Source organism: Merops nubicus, unplaced genomic scaffold, assembly GCF_000691845.1.
Source record: "Merops nubicus isolate BGI_N331 unplaced genomic scaffold, ASM69184v1 scaffold33470, whole genome shotgun sequence".
NCBI classification, from domain to species: Eukaryota; Metazoa; Chordata; class Aves; order Coraciiformes; family Meropidae; genus Merops; species Merops nubicus.
The window spans coordinates 25,576-40,964 of NW_008582919.1; the positions used below are offsets into that span (position 1 = coordinate 25,576).

Consider the following 15,389-nt stretch of genomic DNA (forward strand, 5'->3'; position numbering starts at 1 on the left):
TCATCAAAAGCCAAATATACCTACAGTGCAGACATGAAATGCAGTTGTGTGGCCAAAGAGGACTTTTATATAACTGACTTGACCAGCAGTGACAGTGAGCTACAGCAGTGTGGTGTTCAGCCCAGTGCAATGGCTGCCTTAGAGCCTGCTCGTACATCCTCCTCCCTGATCACACTTCCAGAGCACTCCACTTAGCTCACTGAAATAGCTGCTAGCAAACAGAAATAGTTTATAGGACCAAAATGCAATAATGTGTCCAGTTGCTGTTCCTATGATTAATAGTCTTACCAGCATCTTGATAGTTTATATTTTTAGAAAGGTAGTCATATTTGAAATATTTTATGTAACTCTTTGATAGATGAGATAATAGATGACTTTTTCTTAGGTCTGAAAAAACTGTTAGCTGGAGTAGAGGAGGTAGACTCCAATGAAATAAAAGAGATGCTGTCCTTAAAGTTTCCTTAATATCAGGTAAAAGGTTTCCTTAATATCTGTAGGAACTCCATTCAGTCATCTTTCTTAACTTTAAACATATATAACTTCTGCAACTTGTGTCAGTGAAGAATAGACTAATGTGTAAGGGACAAAAATAGCCCAAACCAAAAACATTACCAGTCCATTTAATTTTCCTGAAGCAGCAGAAATGAGGCATTTCTACTAGCAGAGTCTCTAGCAGAGGCTATAAAGATTCTGGTAGTTTTCCCTCCCTTATAATCCAAATTCCTACAAAGCTGGAGGAAGGGGTCTCGATTAGAAATGGGCTTTGGATCAAATCAGTGGGAGTTGGTGCACAGTCACAATTCAGCAACATATGCAAAACCTCTTAAAATGTAGTTAGTGCCGTTGATATTGATGTTATTGTGCCTTATCCACATGCTTGAGTGGTTTGTATGGCAAGGTCCCTTTCTTCAATGCTTTCTCTACAGTCTAGCCAGACTGTAGACTTCAAATATCTTAATTTCCCTCCTGGTGCATTTGGGGACTTTCAGACTGCATTCTCAGCTGTGCTGCTGCCCTAGGTGCCCTATTCATTCTCTAAGGCAAGAAGTTTATGTCAATTCCAACCACTTATCTGTTGCCTTGTCAGAACAGGTTTACTTCCCTGTCTGTTTTTCCAAATCAAACATTCCTTCATTAGAACTGCAGCATCCTTCGGGTCAGGGGAAAGGTTAGAGAAGCCAGCAATATGTTGTGCCCTTCTTCTTTTCTTCTCATTGCTTCAGAGTGTACCAGAAGCTCATTCTCTGGATGGACAAATATTTGGCAAGCATCTGTTACAAATAGTTTAGGTTAGGTGCCTTGCAGAGGATGGACTAGACAAAGTCCTTCTAGACATATTTTCTGTTGTTTCTTTCCATGATTGACTCATAACTGATTCAAAGCCTTGACTCCCTTTTGCTTCCTCATTTGTTCTGTGGTTTATTACCCCCTGTACAGTCAACCTGATGCAATGATTCCAGGCTGCAGTCTGGTTACATGTGCTAACATATTCTCAAAAGAAGTCTCAGGGAAACTTTGTTGAAAGATTTTAGAGTATTCTTCCTGGGGTTGCCAAAGATATTTTGTTATATTTTGGTTTTTTTTGGGGGGTTTTGTTTGTTTTGTTTTGTTTGTTGTTTTTTTATAGTAGGAAAATTGGAGGTTTCTCCTTGCTCAAATCTTATATCATGGCAGACGTTCAATTCTCAAGCCTTAGGCTCTGCTGTAAATTTAAAATAGTAATAATGGTAAAGGGATTATAGGATAGCTTACAGTCACATTACTTTTTATACTTACAAGCTAGTAATAGATTTCTAAGAATTTATTTAACCTTCGTCTCATTCTGTTTTGAGTTGATAGAACTTATATTATTGTTTCTACTGTAGACTTTATTATGGTGATCACAGCCATATAGGGCTTAGCCCTATAGAGAAAGCGATGGTCTCTGCCCCAGATAACTAGCAGTCGTTTCCTAAGCAGATGGGGATGGAAAAACAAACAAAACCACAGACCTTGGTTTCTCAAGGCCTGTTGGACATAAATCCCTTCTTTTTTACTCAAGTAGATGCTGTTGTGGTGTCAGTGATTAGGGGATAGAGCTAAGAGGTAGTAGCTGAGATGAAACAGATGAAAGTAACACCTACTAGAAGAGTTATTTAGCATTTCTATTTCTAAGACAGGGTTTAGGAGTAGGCAGGACAGATGATTGCTTATTTTGTCCCAATGGAGGAAAAAGTACCAGTTGCCTTAACACCACAATGGCCTCCATAACCTTTTCCTACTATCTAGTTACATAGCCTAGTACTGCTGCTGTCTGCTCTGATGCCACTGAAGGAGGAGTTTGTCATCCCTGATTCCTCTCAGAGTTTGGAATTGGCAATAGTTTGGCACAAGCCTCTTTTGTGCATGCAGTAGTAGCTGTTAAGCATGATTCCTGACGCCTGCCTGCAGAAGCAGGACATGATGTGGTGAAGGCTCTTCTTGGATCAGGTTCCAATTCCCTGTGGACTGCTTGTAGTAGCTGCTCTACAGGAGTAATTAGGTGCAACATATAGTAGCTTGAATCTTGCTGTATGAGGCTGCTGGGCTGGAATATCTGATAGATGAGCTTCTCCAGCCAGCTAAGATCACTGCTTGGGTCAGCAAAAAATGGGGGCAATCCTCTGTCATCTGCAGCTGAATATCTGGAAAATGATGGGGCTGAATGAGTTACAGGAGAAAGGTAGTAGCTTGCTCATTGGCTGAAAGGCCAAAAAAAGACTTCTTTAAGATAAGAAAGGTTTCAGCCTCCAAAGGTGAATTAACAAGCTACTTTCTTCGGCCTAGCTAGTGTCCTTAACCTAGTTCCATGCCACAGCTTCTCTTTGGCAGTGCAAACCTTGTCTCCTCAGTTTGCCACATCGGAGGAGCTTCAGGTTCAGGAATCCAGGCAAAAGGTGTTGTGGGTTGAAAGTAGCTGCTCCAGCAGAAAGAATGGCTTTCTGGGTGGGCACTGGTGCAATAATGAGAGTGCTACAGCCATAAGGACCAAATGACAGGGAAATGACATCCTCATCCCTGGAGCCTTCCTCAAAACCATTGGGTCTAGCCCCAGTCTAATTCTCTCCAACTCCCCTTGGTTACTCTTTGTTACCTTTCCCCTTTATAATAATTCCTCACAGTCTTTGTAACCTGTCTTCTCAAAGTTTTCTCTGCTACTGCAACCACATTTTGCAGTTCACAAGTGCAAGGGCAAACAAGTTGTTCAGTTTTGCCTACATTCCATGTCTGTTATTGCATCAGAAGGCCCTGATCTTTCCTGGAATATACTTACAAACGCAGCATAAGTAATAAAAAATAATATTTGCAGTCACTTTGTGATCTTGAATGAATCACCTTGACTAGAAGTCAGGAAGGTTGCTTATTTCATCAGAACAGCTTACAGTCAGTCTCACTGAGTAAATGTTAATGTTTTGAGGATCTCTGCTGAAATTTGCTGTTATAGCTAGGTAACTTGTAAGCTATTTTACAGCTGAGGCTGCCAGTTCTGTTTTTACTCAAGTGATAGAAGCAATTCACCCAGAACAGTGTTAAAAAGACTTTGGGTACGTCAAATGACTTACAACTGTTGCAGCTGCTCAACCTACTGCTTATGGTCTAGCAGTTTCAGTGCAGGATAAATAACCACGGCCAAGGATCATTTAGGAGGGCACTGACAAAACTTGGTCAAAAGAGTAGGACAAAATATGCACTTGCTCTCTGTACCTACCCAAGACAGCTCTCTAGGGAAACAAAGGCAGGAATGTGGTAAGGAGAGTAACAGCTCTGGCCAGAGGCTGCTGTCAGCTCCAGATCCACTCAAGGCTATTGCAAAGTCTTGGTAGAATAGGCATTAAACTGACATCTTGGCTAAGGGCACCAGATTGTCTTGCTACAGCTTTGGTTAAAATTGACACTGACTGGCACATCACTTTTAATTTGCCCTAGCTCCTAACTGACAAGATCCATTTTGATCAAATGACGAATTTTAGTTTCAGGAGGTCCCAATATATCTGCTTTACTTGGGCTGGGTAGAGCTTCTCTCTGGAAGAAGTTGTGTTGGAATCAGCCGTCACGTTTCAGATGAGATATTAGAAATATATGTGGTTGAGCCAGTAGCTGTTTGTATGTGTAATGTTGCTGGGTAAGCCCTGAAAATCCTCAGTATCCAGCTGGCTTCCCCACCTCTCCTGTTTGTCTGCCACAGGCAGGGCAATCTGGTTCTAACTATTTCTTACCCGAGTGCCCTGGGCACACATCTCCTGAACATGCTGTACTGCTGCCACGTGGGGAGCTTGCAGGGCTGAAACCACGTCTCTGTCATTTGGCTTTAGGCAACAAGGGCCAAACAGCTGCACTCAGTAGACTGTGTGCCACATCCGTTTCTTTCTTTAGCTCCCTTATCCTTTTGGTTCTTGCCTTCATTGCTTTTTCTTCCAGTATAATGGTTCTGTTAGGCAGCAGCATCAGAAGGTGCTTGAGAGCACATTGGTAAACAAAGCAAGCAAAACAAAACCTAGCTGAAAATTGCCTCTTTTATTGGTGGTACAAACAGCAGAGACCTCCATAGGTGCTAATGCCAATCCCCAATGATCCTTAATATGCTGCTTTCAAGGCCGGAGGAATGTTGACAAGAAATAAATTGCCATTTGTAAAGGTCATGTGTGATACCATGGTAGCACTTCAATTATTTTTTTAATGACTGATATTAAAGTAACAGGCATTGAATACATAATCAGTACTCCTGGTATTAGTCACCTGGCCTTGCTCTGCTGTCTTCATCTGGGTTTTCCTAAGTGTTTGGATTTCCTCCTGCTGTTGCTGCTTGAACAGCACCACAAAATGCTGGGACAGGATTTTGGGACAAGGTAAGCCAAAAGGGTCTCTGGGCCAGGTGAGATGTTGTGAAGGGGGAATCTTATTACACAAGGACCTAGAAGAGGTTGAGGGTGCTGGCAATACTTTGTGCTGCAGACCACACTGTGAGAGAGTGTATGCTAAGGATCAGTTCCCAATGCCCCTCTCCCTGCATCCCGCTCCATGGAAGAAAAAAGATGGAATGTATTGCAATGCTTCATAAAGTCTTGACATAAAAAAAAAAAAAAAAAAAGGATTCTGAAAGATTTGGGGGATTTTGCAGTGCTAAATTACACTAAAAGATGGAGAAAAACACAATAGAATGAATTCTATTTCAGGAAGAATAAGAATTCCCTCTTAAGGGAAGAGCCTTAAGAAAGTAGTGGCAAAAAAAATCCTAAATGCGTCTCCTAAGAACTTAACAGGGTTTTAAGGATCAGGAAAATTGCCTTTTTGCCTGTTTAATAATTGTTGTCCTACTGGTCTGTGCAGTTTAGTCTATATTTGAGGTCTGCTGTAGGGTATTCCCAGTGTTTTTTGAAGGAAGTGTTCCAGGTCAAGTGTTGTACCTGATATTGTTCAGTTGGGTGGCTGCAAAATGCCCAATGAAAGCTGATTTCCCTAATTGCTAAAGGAGGTGAGAAACAGCAGGTGGGCTCCTTGTTTGAAGTGTGAAGCTCCAGGAAGCTCTGTGGTCCAGAAACTATTTGTTTCTTTTCTGGGTAAGCATCCCAGCCACCTACTTCTGAAGACTTTCTGCCCTCAGGTGACTCAACCTGAAATCCTTTCCAGTGACTTCTGTTTGTGACTGCAGAAAGTCCCCAGTCCTTGGTACTGAGAGCTAAGCAGTGTGGGCTTACTGCTCTGAGCCACAGTCACTGCTGTGTGACCACCCATCACACAGGAGCACCCATTTTATTGTGAGAGCTTGGCCCACCTCTTATCTCTAATGAGCCAGCATCAGAGTGACTCTGGATGTGGAACCCCCTTTGTATTAACCATTAGAGCATAACAGTGTCCTTGTATTGGGTCAGCATAGTTTTATTATCACTCAGATGACAGAGACTCTGTCTAAGGGTCTCTTGGACACTAGGTCTTCCAAACTGGAGAAGTATCTTTGGTGGCAAAACTGGGTAAAAGAAGGCCCAAATGCTTCCAAGTGATCACAGTTCTTCACGTGTGGCTGCAGCTTGTTCCTTTTACATGTGCTTGGAGGCCTGTGAGAAGAGCCAGGTTAAAATCTTTCCCCATGCTTAAAGTAAAAGCTGTTTGTTAACCCCAGTGAGTTTAGCAAACTGTTTTATAATGCTGCCTTTCAACTAGTTTTGCTACCACAAATGAGAAAGCACCAAACTGAGGCATAAAAGGAGAAATCAGCACACGGGTGAGAGTTCTAGGGCATGAGACTCCACATGACAATTCTGATGCACAGGCTAGTTTATTGTAAGAGTACCTTAATGAAAATGACCTGGCATGAGACAGAACCTTGACTTCAGGGAGAGCTGTTAATACCAGTGGCAGTAGGAGCTCTTTAGAAGCTGTGATTCTGTCCAGAGATAAAGCCAAGGATGTACTTGTGTCCTGCACCTTCACTTAAGCCCCACTGACATCCTGCTCCTGTGTGTTTTCCTGAGCTGAATCGTACATTTTGGATCATTGCAAAGATTTCTTTGTGGTTTTTATTTTGATCTGTGCTCTTCTCTGATAAGTTTTTTTGCAATGCACGTGGTAAGAGGTTGTCAGGTAAAATTAGTTTTTATTTTCAGGACATCATTAGTTTGTGCTTTTCCTGTTGGAGCATTCATCATCAGCAGGATAAGGAGTATCATAAAGAGTTAAGAAGAGTAATTGTTGCTTCATCAGATTATGTATTAGTTCAAACAGGCTAATGCACTGTAACATCTAGACAAGCCCTATAATTGGAGATAGTTTGACACAAGCTTTTAGCTACTTTTGTGTTCCAGCTCTAAGTTAATTTCACATCTAAGTCATTAAGCTAAAAAAAATCCCAAACCAAAACCAGCTAATCAATAAAATATAGGCCATTGTTCATTAAAGACATCTTGAAAATCAGGTAGTCTACAGAGACAGGGGTGCATGTGTTCTTTTTCAAAAGTCTGGGACTGACTATTCAATTTGAAAGATGTGTGCTGGGTCTGAGAAGCCAGAGTCAGTGACATCCCTTGCAGCACTGCCTTTTTGGTGCACATGCACATCCCCTGAACAATAGTCTGAACTACCTGTGTTCCTGTCTAATCTGTATGCACCCAGTGTGGAGGAGTAAGATTTCACCTGGGGGTCTGTAACAAGGGTCAATGCTTTCTGAGTCATGTTAGGAAGGAAAATGGAGCTCTGAATACAATTCCTTGTTGAATTCTTCCTTGCCTCTGACCAGCACAGCTTAAATGCTCAGATGGCATGGAAAGAGAATAGAGAGGTTGGATTAAGACTCTGCCCACTTCATAGCCCTCTTTAGTTGTTTAACCTCTATCTGTGTGTAACAGGGGAGTGAAGGGCCAGACATCCTGCTCTCCTTCTTCCTTTGCATTTCTTTAGGATGATTCACACCATGTGAGCTACTACAAAGAAAATTAACTCTATCCCAGCCAAAAACAGTACAAAAAACTGTGCTGCAATTCTGCAGCTAGTCATGGCTTGTAAGAGAAAGTCTCTACAGTTAATCATGCAGGGAAACATTTCGTTTTCTTTGCCAATGAGATCTTTCTAGGAGACTATGAACATGAATGAACAAGATAGTGTGACCCAAGTAATCTGCTGACTCTGATCTCTCACATTGGCTTTATGCATTAAAGGCAAATCAGTGCAACCTATCTACTTAGTTGCAAGGGGGATTAATTTGTGATGATCAGCTTATTTTCTGAGGTGAAGCAATTAGGTGTTTCTGGAAGTTGTATAGATGTGTTAATCTAAATGTCCAAAACTTAGTTTAGATTTAAGTTAGACATTTAAATGTCCAATTTTCATCTGCTGATTTTCCATTTTTACCTCTTGTAGTATTTCCTCCACTTAACAGTGCTTCAAAATATGCTGATTACTTCTGGTATAAACAGCACTGTGAATATGTGTGCATACACAGTATGAATACTTTGACAACTCCTTAGAGTTTAGTCAACCCTTCTGTCATTAAATGTCCCCACAGATAAAATATTGCATTTGTCCATGTTCACTGATACAGAATAGTTTTTAAATCAGTCTGACTTAATTATTTTTATACATTTCTTGTTTGTCTTCATGTTCTTTCAGGCTTCAGACTTGATTATTACCCCAGCTACAACTTTCAAAGAAAAACCAGACCCCAGTGGTTTGGTATTTGGGACTGTGTTCACTGATAACATGCTGACAATTGAATGGTCCTTGGCCTCAGGATGGGAGAAACCTTACATTAAGCCACTTGAGAACCTTTCGCTGCATCCAGCCTCCTCATCCCTGCACTACGCTGTGGAAGTGAGTACTGAACTGATTTGGAAACTGCTGGTTTGTTTCATTAGCTCCTGAAGCCATAGCTTTGTTAAACAAGGACTGTTACCCTCTGGGGTTTATTAGTGCTGAGTTACACTTTGTTTTGTTAACTGATGTCCTTCCAGAATAATTATGTTATTTACAACAGGGTTATGTTTATGTTAGTATATTCCCAGAAGCAACTCTGGCCTGTAGATTCCAACCCCACTTTCTGGCACAGTAAAACGAAGCCCTTTCTTGTATGGTGACAAATTCATTTGGGAAAGCATTCTTGTTTGCTGACAGTGGATCTGTCCAGTTACTGTCTCTGACGTAACTTATCAAAGCACTGGATAAGACTGTGTGAGGTTCCAAGAGTAGCTTCCATCAGGGGACTGAACATGTACTTTGGGAAAATCATTTTAAAGGTTCAGACCTTGGATTGCAGGACAGTCTAGACAGATGGTTGTTGGCAACCCCAAACAAGTCTGGAGAGCTCCGAACTGGATCTGATGCATTCAGCATACGCAAGTGTATTTAAGCAGAGAATAGACAGCATGGAATTTTGGGAAGTGAAATGTTAAGTCGGAAACCAGCGTGGTTAACAGTTTCCGTGCTTAGCTGCTTGCTGCCTGAAGCTGCCTTCTCTGTCTGCAGGGCAGCTTTGGCTATACTCACACGTGTGTGAGAGCTTCAGTAGGGCGCATATGCTGAAATGGAAGGTGGGAGTGTCTCCACTGGAGTTAGTGGAGTTGCTTGTGCTTTTTTTAGTATTTCTTCTCTTTTTCTTTCTCTCTCTTTTTTTTTTTTTTTTCCCCAACCACTGCTATAAGGGAAGGATCAAGCTTTCTCCTGCTTGTTATCCCTGAGCTCCTGCCTTCACTATTTTTTGTTGTTGTTGGTTTTCCCCCATCTAGTCACCAAGCCTCCAAAGGTCCTGTGCAAATTACAACAGGCACCTGTGACTAAGGCTGCAGCTCTTGATCTGCCCAAGAAGTAAGAAACCACGCTGGAGTCCCAATTCTATGTTTCACTCTTAGTAGCATATTGCTTTAATGCTTGGCCTCTGGCCCAGTCTGAGATCATTGCTAATATGAATATGCTCTTATTTTTCAATTTTTTTTTTTTTATTCTTTTACCCTTGTTGCATCACGTTTCCTCTAGCCAAGAGGACAGACAGAGGAGAATCTGGTGCCAATGCTGTGGCTCAATGAATACACAGTGGGTATAACAAAAATGATGCATTTGGCATTCCCTCCCCTTTTTCCTTGCCCTCCATGATGCAGTGTGATAGCCTGGATCTGCTAACTCCAGATCTAGCTCCTGTGATGTACAGATGTCAGATAATCTTGTTTGCACACCAATGTAGCAACCAAACATCAAGCAACCACAGCAGTTGCTTTTATGCAGGTTGAACATTTCTGGAACACATCACTGTCTCCCTTTTTAATGAGTGAAAGGTTTTACTGAGCTCTGGAAGGTTGAAAGTTATTTCTTTTTGGAGAAAAAGATTTAACAGCTCGAGAAGGCTTTGTGTTTCAGTAATGATGTGATTTTTCTCTCAAACCATTCATCAAATCTTAGTAGTAACATTCCTTCCTCTTCCCTCTCATTAAAAGTTCTGTGAATGTGTTTGGGAGAAGGGTGGGGGGAAACAACTGTTCTGTGATAAGAAAGTAGCATTGCAGAAATGTGGTATTAGTAACTGGCCCAATAAAAGTCATGTCAAAGTATTAACTATATCACCAGCTATGCCGTTCTTAATTAAAAAAAAAAGAAATTTTTTCTTCTAGCTACAGTGCCTGTCCTAGGAAGAGTTTCTTTTTTAAAACTACATACAAAGCATTTAATAAGGTTGGCATTGCCATAGAAATAAGATAGATTTTGAAGGCTTGAAAGTTCTAGGTTCTAATTCTGGTTCTGCTACTTAGTTGGCACATAGCCTAAGTAAAATTGCCGAGATTCCTGCAACCCAGTTACAACCCAATTAAAATTTGTCATGTGGAAGGACTAGCTCTGTCACGGGACTGCACAAAAGCTTTCTAAACATTGCATTTCACTGATCCTTATGGGAAAATGTTACAGAAATTTATAGGAGTGAAACCTTGAATAGCCTACTAAAATTACATCTATACAAATACAGGTTTCTTTTTTTCCAAATAAAAAAAATGCATATGTAGACTTCCAACGACATAAAATTTATTTCCAGCCATTTTTTGTGAGGCAGTCGGGAGAAGTCTGAAGAGAACAACGGTAGTGTTGCAGTTAAATTCATAGAACTTACACTGAAATTTAGTGCATAAAGAAATTATTTAGAAAATAAATTTTAAAAATCTGAACTCTTAAGCATGTGATCCTTCAATACTTAGCCTAAGTAATACCTGTAAATATGTATATATTAATGTGAGCTTGTATAATATATGTGCTTTCTGTCTATAGATATAACTGGACATTTTCAATCTATAACTGAAAATAACTATGGCTATTTTGTGATTTTTGCTGTGGTTAGGAGATGCTGCAGAAGATTCTGCTGGGAGGGCACTGGTGGGATAAGCGTTTCTTGTAAATTTATTATCAACACCAGTCATCTGGATTCTGCAGTTTGATGGGATAATTATGACTAATTTAAGTTTCCTGTAGGGTACAGATAAAACATTTTCATGCATTCTTTTTCCAGAGTAAGGCTTGATGCATCTGTCTCTCATGCCAGCTAAACCCCCTTCAGCAGCACAGGGGTACATAGTGACCAAGATTTTTCTACAACTACACCAAGAACTGCAACAGAGTTCCCTTAATTACCTCATTCTGTGAAATTATTTACATGCAGAATTTAATTCCATAGAACTTTTCCATAAAGGAGAATGCCATTTTAGGTCAGCATTAGGTATCAGTTAGGATGTGAAGGGAATAATTAAGTCAAACACATGCTACAAATTTTAATTGCTGTAACTAGACTATGAAAAAAATGGTTATCTTTAAGTCCCCTGACAGAGAAAGATATATCAGAAGCATAGACAGGTTGTCTTTGTAATATAGACTTCATAATATTACCTCACAGGAGTGTGTTACAAGGATTAACTAGTTAGCATCTGGGCTTTGAATACTGTGAGCAGGAAAGTGAAGTTCTTTTATTTCCAAAGGCTATGTTCTGCTTTTGCACAGATCACCGCGGGATAACGTGTTTCAGTTATTAATTGATTTATTTTCTCTCCTTTTTGGCCTGGTAGTTGTTTGAAGGAATGAAGGCTTACCGAGGAGTGGATGGCAAAATCCGCCTGTTCCGCCCAGCCCTCAACATGGACAGGATGGCACGGTCAGCAAGACGAGCAACCCTGCCAGTACGTGGCCATGGCATCTCAGGCTCCTTCAGTCAGAGCAGACCTTCATTTCCAGAGGGCAAAGCTCTGAAACTTTACAGTAGTGCAATATTTATCAAACCCTCTAACTCTTGAATGGTTCAGTTAGACTTTAAGAGATCTCATTCAGTGAAGGGAACTGTCTGAGATGTGCTTTTCATTCTTTGCTGTCTCCCTATTGTCTCAGGTGTGTACACAGCCTATTTCTGAGGGATGAGGGCTGGTCTGCAGGTATTTGCTTGCAGACAGATGATGAAATTGTTTCAGAGCTAATGTCTTCCCTTTTCTTCTTGCCACTTCAGTTAAGTCCTTCATCCTCTGAGTGCCTTCATTTTTGGTCATACTGGCAACTTGGCAGTACTTTTAACAGTTGCATAGTGGCTCATGTATTTTCTCCCACACTTATTACCTTTATTACTGTAAGAACTTTGCAGCTTTGTCAAACTGGGAGACTTGGTGGGCCCCTTAGACTTATAACCCAAAGCACTCTCTGCAGAAGAGGCGGTGCTGTAGCTTGCAGCATGCCAAGGTGAAGGTGTTGGCTGCACAGGGAGTTCTCTCCACCTGCTTCAAAGGCAAGAAGGGTCAATGAGTCCTTTTTACTATCTCAGGAGGATATTTTGTAGTAGAAGGGGGAAATTCAGGATACTGTATAAAAAGGCACAATGGCAAAAACCATGGGATCTTAAATTCTGTAAGAAATTAACTCAAGGAAGATGATGTCCTGTGAACCTCTGGACTTCCACTGTTATGTGTCCTGATGAAGTGTTCCCCTTAAAATATGGATCTATAAAGACCACAGAGTGTTCAGGCTATATTTCTCCATTTGCTTTTTCCCCTTTGCTTTTCCTTCCCAGTGTTTTGACCAGAATGAGCTGTTGGAGTGCATTCGGAAGCTTGTGGAAGTGGAAAAGGAGTGGGTCCCATACTCGACCACTGCCAGCCTGTACATCCGTCCTACCTTAATTGGAACTGAGGTGTGCAACCTTTTTCTTCCTCTCTTAACTTTTGTGTATTTAAGCAGAAGGCAAAAGCCTCCATCCATACAGGGAAATGTGCAGTAGTCACTACAGAAAAGTAATGCAGGTCAGGGGTAAATTGTATTTATGTTTTTACTTTTTGAGTTAGTCACCTGAAGTTTGGGCCACTTCACAAATTTACGTTGACCACACCACCACCTAGTGGGCACAGTGATTCAAATCACAGAAAGCAAACTTCGATTCCCAGTGCTAAGGGCAAAATTTGGGTTCATTTGGTTTTGTACTAAAAGAATAGGTATTTGTGACATGGAAATGTATGCCTTTTAAACAGTGATAATTTGGGCAAAATATGAGCTAACAGAAATTTGCTGGGTAGATTTTGTGATTTCTTCTCATATGTACACCCCAACCTTAACAAGGAGATTTTGGAAGATTCTACCCAGTAATTAAAATGGCTCTACTGAGAGAGACTTTGCATACAACTAAGAATAAGTTCTTTTGACAATTTATTCTTGAACCATGATAAACCTGACCTAGGTATTAGTGTGTACTCTTGTGAATCAACCCTATAGTATTTATAAAGGGAATTAGAAACAGGGAGCTTATTTTAATTAAAAATTGAAGGGTCTTTTTTTTAGCAGTGGCAAGAGAGAAACCTATAATGGTAGAGCATAGGACAAGGAAGCTAAAGAATGTGTGGTTTCCAGCTAGGCAAGTTAGTCTGCAATATCCACATCTGTAAGTAGTTACCATACATGAGTATTACATATTTCACACATGCTCCAAGACTCCATTAACTTAATGCTTGTAAGCTAGTTGCAGATTTTCAGATGGAAGGATCTCCACTCTGTGACTGTAAAGTATTAATATTAAAAACTGATGCATTGTATGTGTGTGTGTGTCCCCCAATTTTTGTAAATTCTTCTGCTGTGGAACTTTGTTTTGTTTTAGGATAGCCAACATATCTGTGCTTTCTGTGATGTCATACATTGTTTCTGGGTAGCATGTCCTGCTCATCTTTAATGAATCAGCACAATTAGGAAACCCAGCCAGCATGATCTTTTGAATGATCATGTTAGAATCAGGAAAAATATCAAGACCTCAGTTAATTACTTGTGTTAGAAGTTTTACTGAAGGAATAAGCTAGACAGAAATCAAAACCACCCGCTCTGAAAAGGGTTCATTTGAATTTTCCAGTAGTTCTGTTATTGCACTATTATTTTCCCTCCTACTTCCCAGTTTAGCTTCATATGGTTTTTGTACAGTGGCTTTCTTAGGCCTTTGGTCCTAAAGATTTAAGTAAGTCAAATAATTTTTTTTTTCAGTGGAGACCTAATCATAGAAACAAAGGATGAGCTTATTCTTTTTACAAGATTTGTTTCTCTGAGTGGAATGATAAATAATAATCTGTTCAGTTGCATAGAAGATCCTAAGAGTCTTGAGCAACTAGTTGTATGTAGCCTAGCTTGAGGAGGGGGTTGGACAAGGTGATCCCCAGAGTCATTCTGTGATTCTGTGGCTAGTCCTGAGCTTTGCAAAGAATCATATGGTTGAGCAGTCTCCTACTACAAGATTCAGATTTTGGATTTGATTTTTTCACCTCCACCTTCAAGTATGGATGGTGATGACTTGAACAAGTGTGAGAGGCCATCTTGCAGGGATGGGGAGGTGGGGAGGAAAGTTACACATTCCAGATTATTTGCTGTGCTGTTGTGTGAACCATTTCCAGCAGGCAAATCATTGTAGCTTGTCACACAGCCATTCACAGAGCCAACACTCAACTCTACCAATGCCAGTTCTGAATGGCATTGGCTAGTTCTCATCACTCTTGTAGCTGAGTTCAGTGCTTCTGCTGCTGTTGTTATTGCTAGCAATGGTCCTGTCCACTGCTCCACCCAGAAGGCTTTGCAGCCTCCTGCTGTGGATAATTCATATAATTACACAGTATCTTGTTAAGGTAACTTATGAATTTTCAAAAGTTTGAAACTGTTTGAGAAGATTAGAATAATACATAGATGAATGCAACAGCTGTATATGAATGGTGACAATAGATAAAACTAAGGTTGTTTTGTTGCTTAGATGGGAAGTGATATAAATATCCTCACTTCATTGCAGCACTTTGCATTGCCCAGGTAAAAGCACTCGTGTGCTGCAGTTCCTTTGAAAGCAGTGTTCCAAAACTAACTGTGCAGCATCTGATGTTCAGAGTAAAGTATACCAGTAATTTTTGATTTACTTACATTCCATCTTTTCAGCCCTCCCTTGGAGTGAAGAAGCCAACTAAAGCCCTACTGTATGTCATACTGAGCCCTGTGGGCCCCTACTTCGCAAGTGGAAGCTTTAATCCAATATCCTTGTGGGCAGATCCAAAATACGTAAGAGCCTGGAAAGGAGGAACGGGGGACTGCAAACTGGGAGGGTAAGAAAATGTAAATCTTTGCCTTTACATAGCCCACAAAGAAGATTTGGGATTTAGTGAAATATCTAATCCAGCAGAAGCAGAGATATAAAACGTAACAGTTAAAAAAACCTGTGCACTATAACAAAGATTCCAAAATTGTACTTGGAAAATGGTATTTATACCATTCAGTTGTGTGGTTTTGTTTGGATATTATAGCCAGATGGATTATTTGCAGAGGCAATTTTGCAGCATTTCTGGTTGAGGAGCTGGACCTGGAAGGTTCCATGTAATACTTTGACTGTTCCCCTTGCAGGAGTTGACACTAAAGATACCAGTTCT

At 40.6% G+C, this 15,389-nt stretch overlaps 1 protein-coding gene across 1 annotated transcript in view; it reads left to right on the plus strand.

Annotated features, from left to right (window-relative positions):
* LOC103771766 (branched-chain-amino-acid aminotransferase, cytosolic-like) overlaps window positions 1–15,389 on the plus strand; it is a 40,877-nt gene that overhangs the window by 9,918 nt on the left and 15,570 nt on the right. The window contains exons 3-6 of the mRNA XM_008939081.1: window positions 8,119–8,319; window positions 11,541–11,651; window positions 12,527–12,646; window positions 14,905–15,068. Coding sequence (XP_008937329.1) covers window positions 8,119–8,319; window positions 11,541–11,651; window positions 12,527–12,646; window positions 14,905–15,068 — 596 coding nt within the window. The remainder of the gene's footprint in view (window positions 1–8,118; window positions 8,320–11,540; window positions 11,652–12,526; window positions 12,647–14,904; window positions 15,069–15,389) is intronic.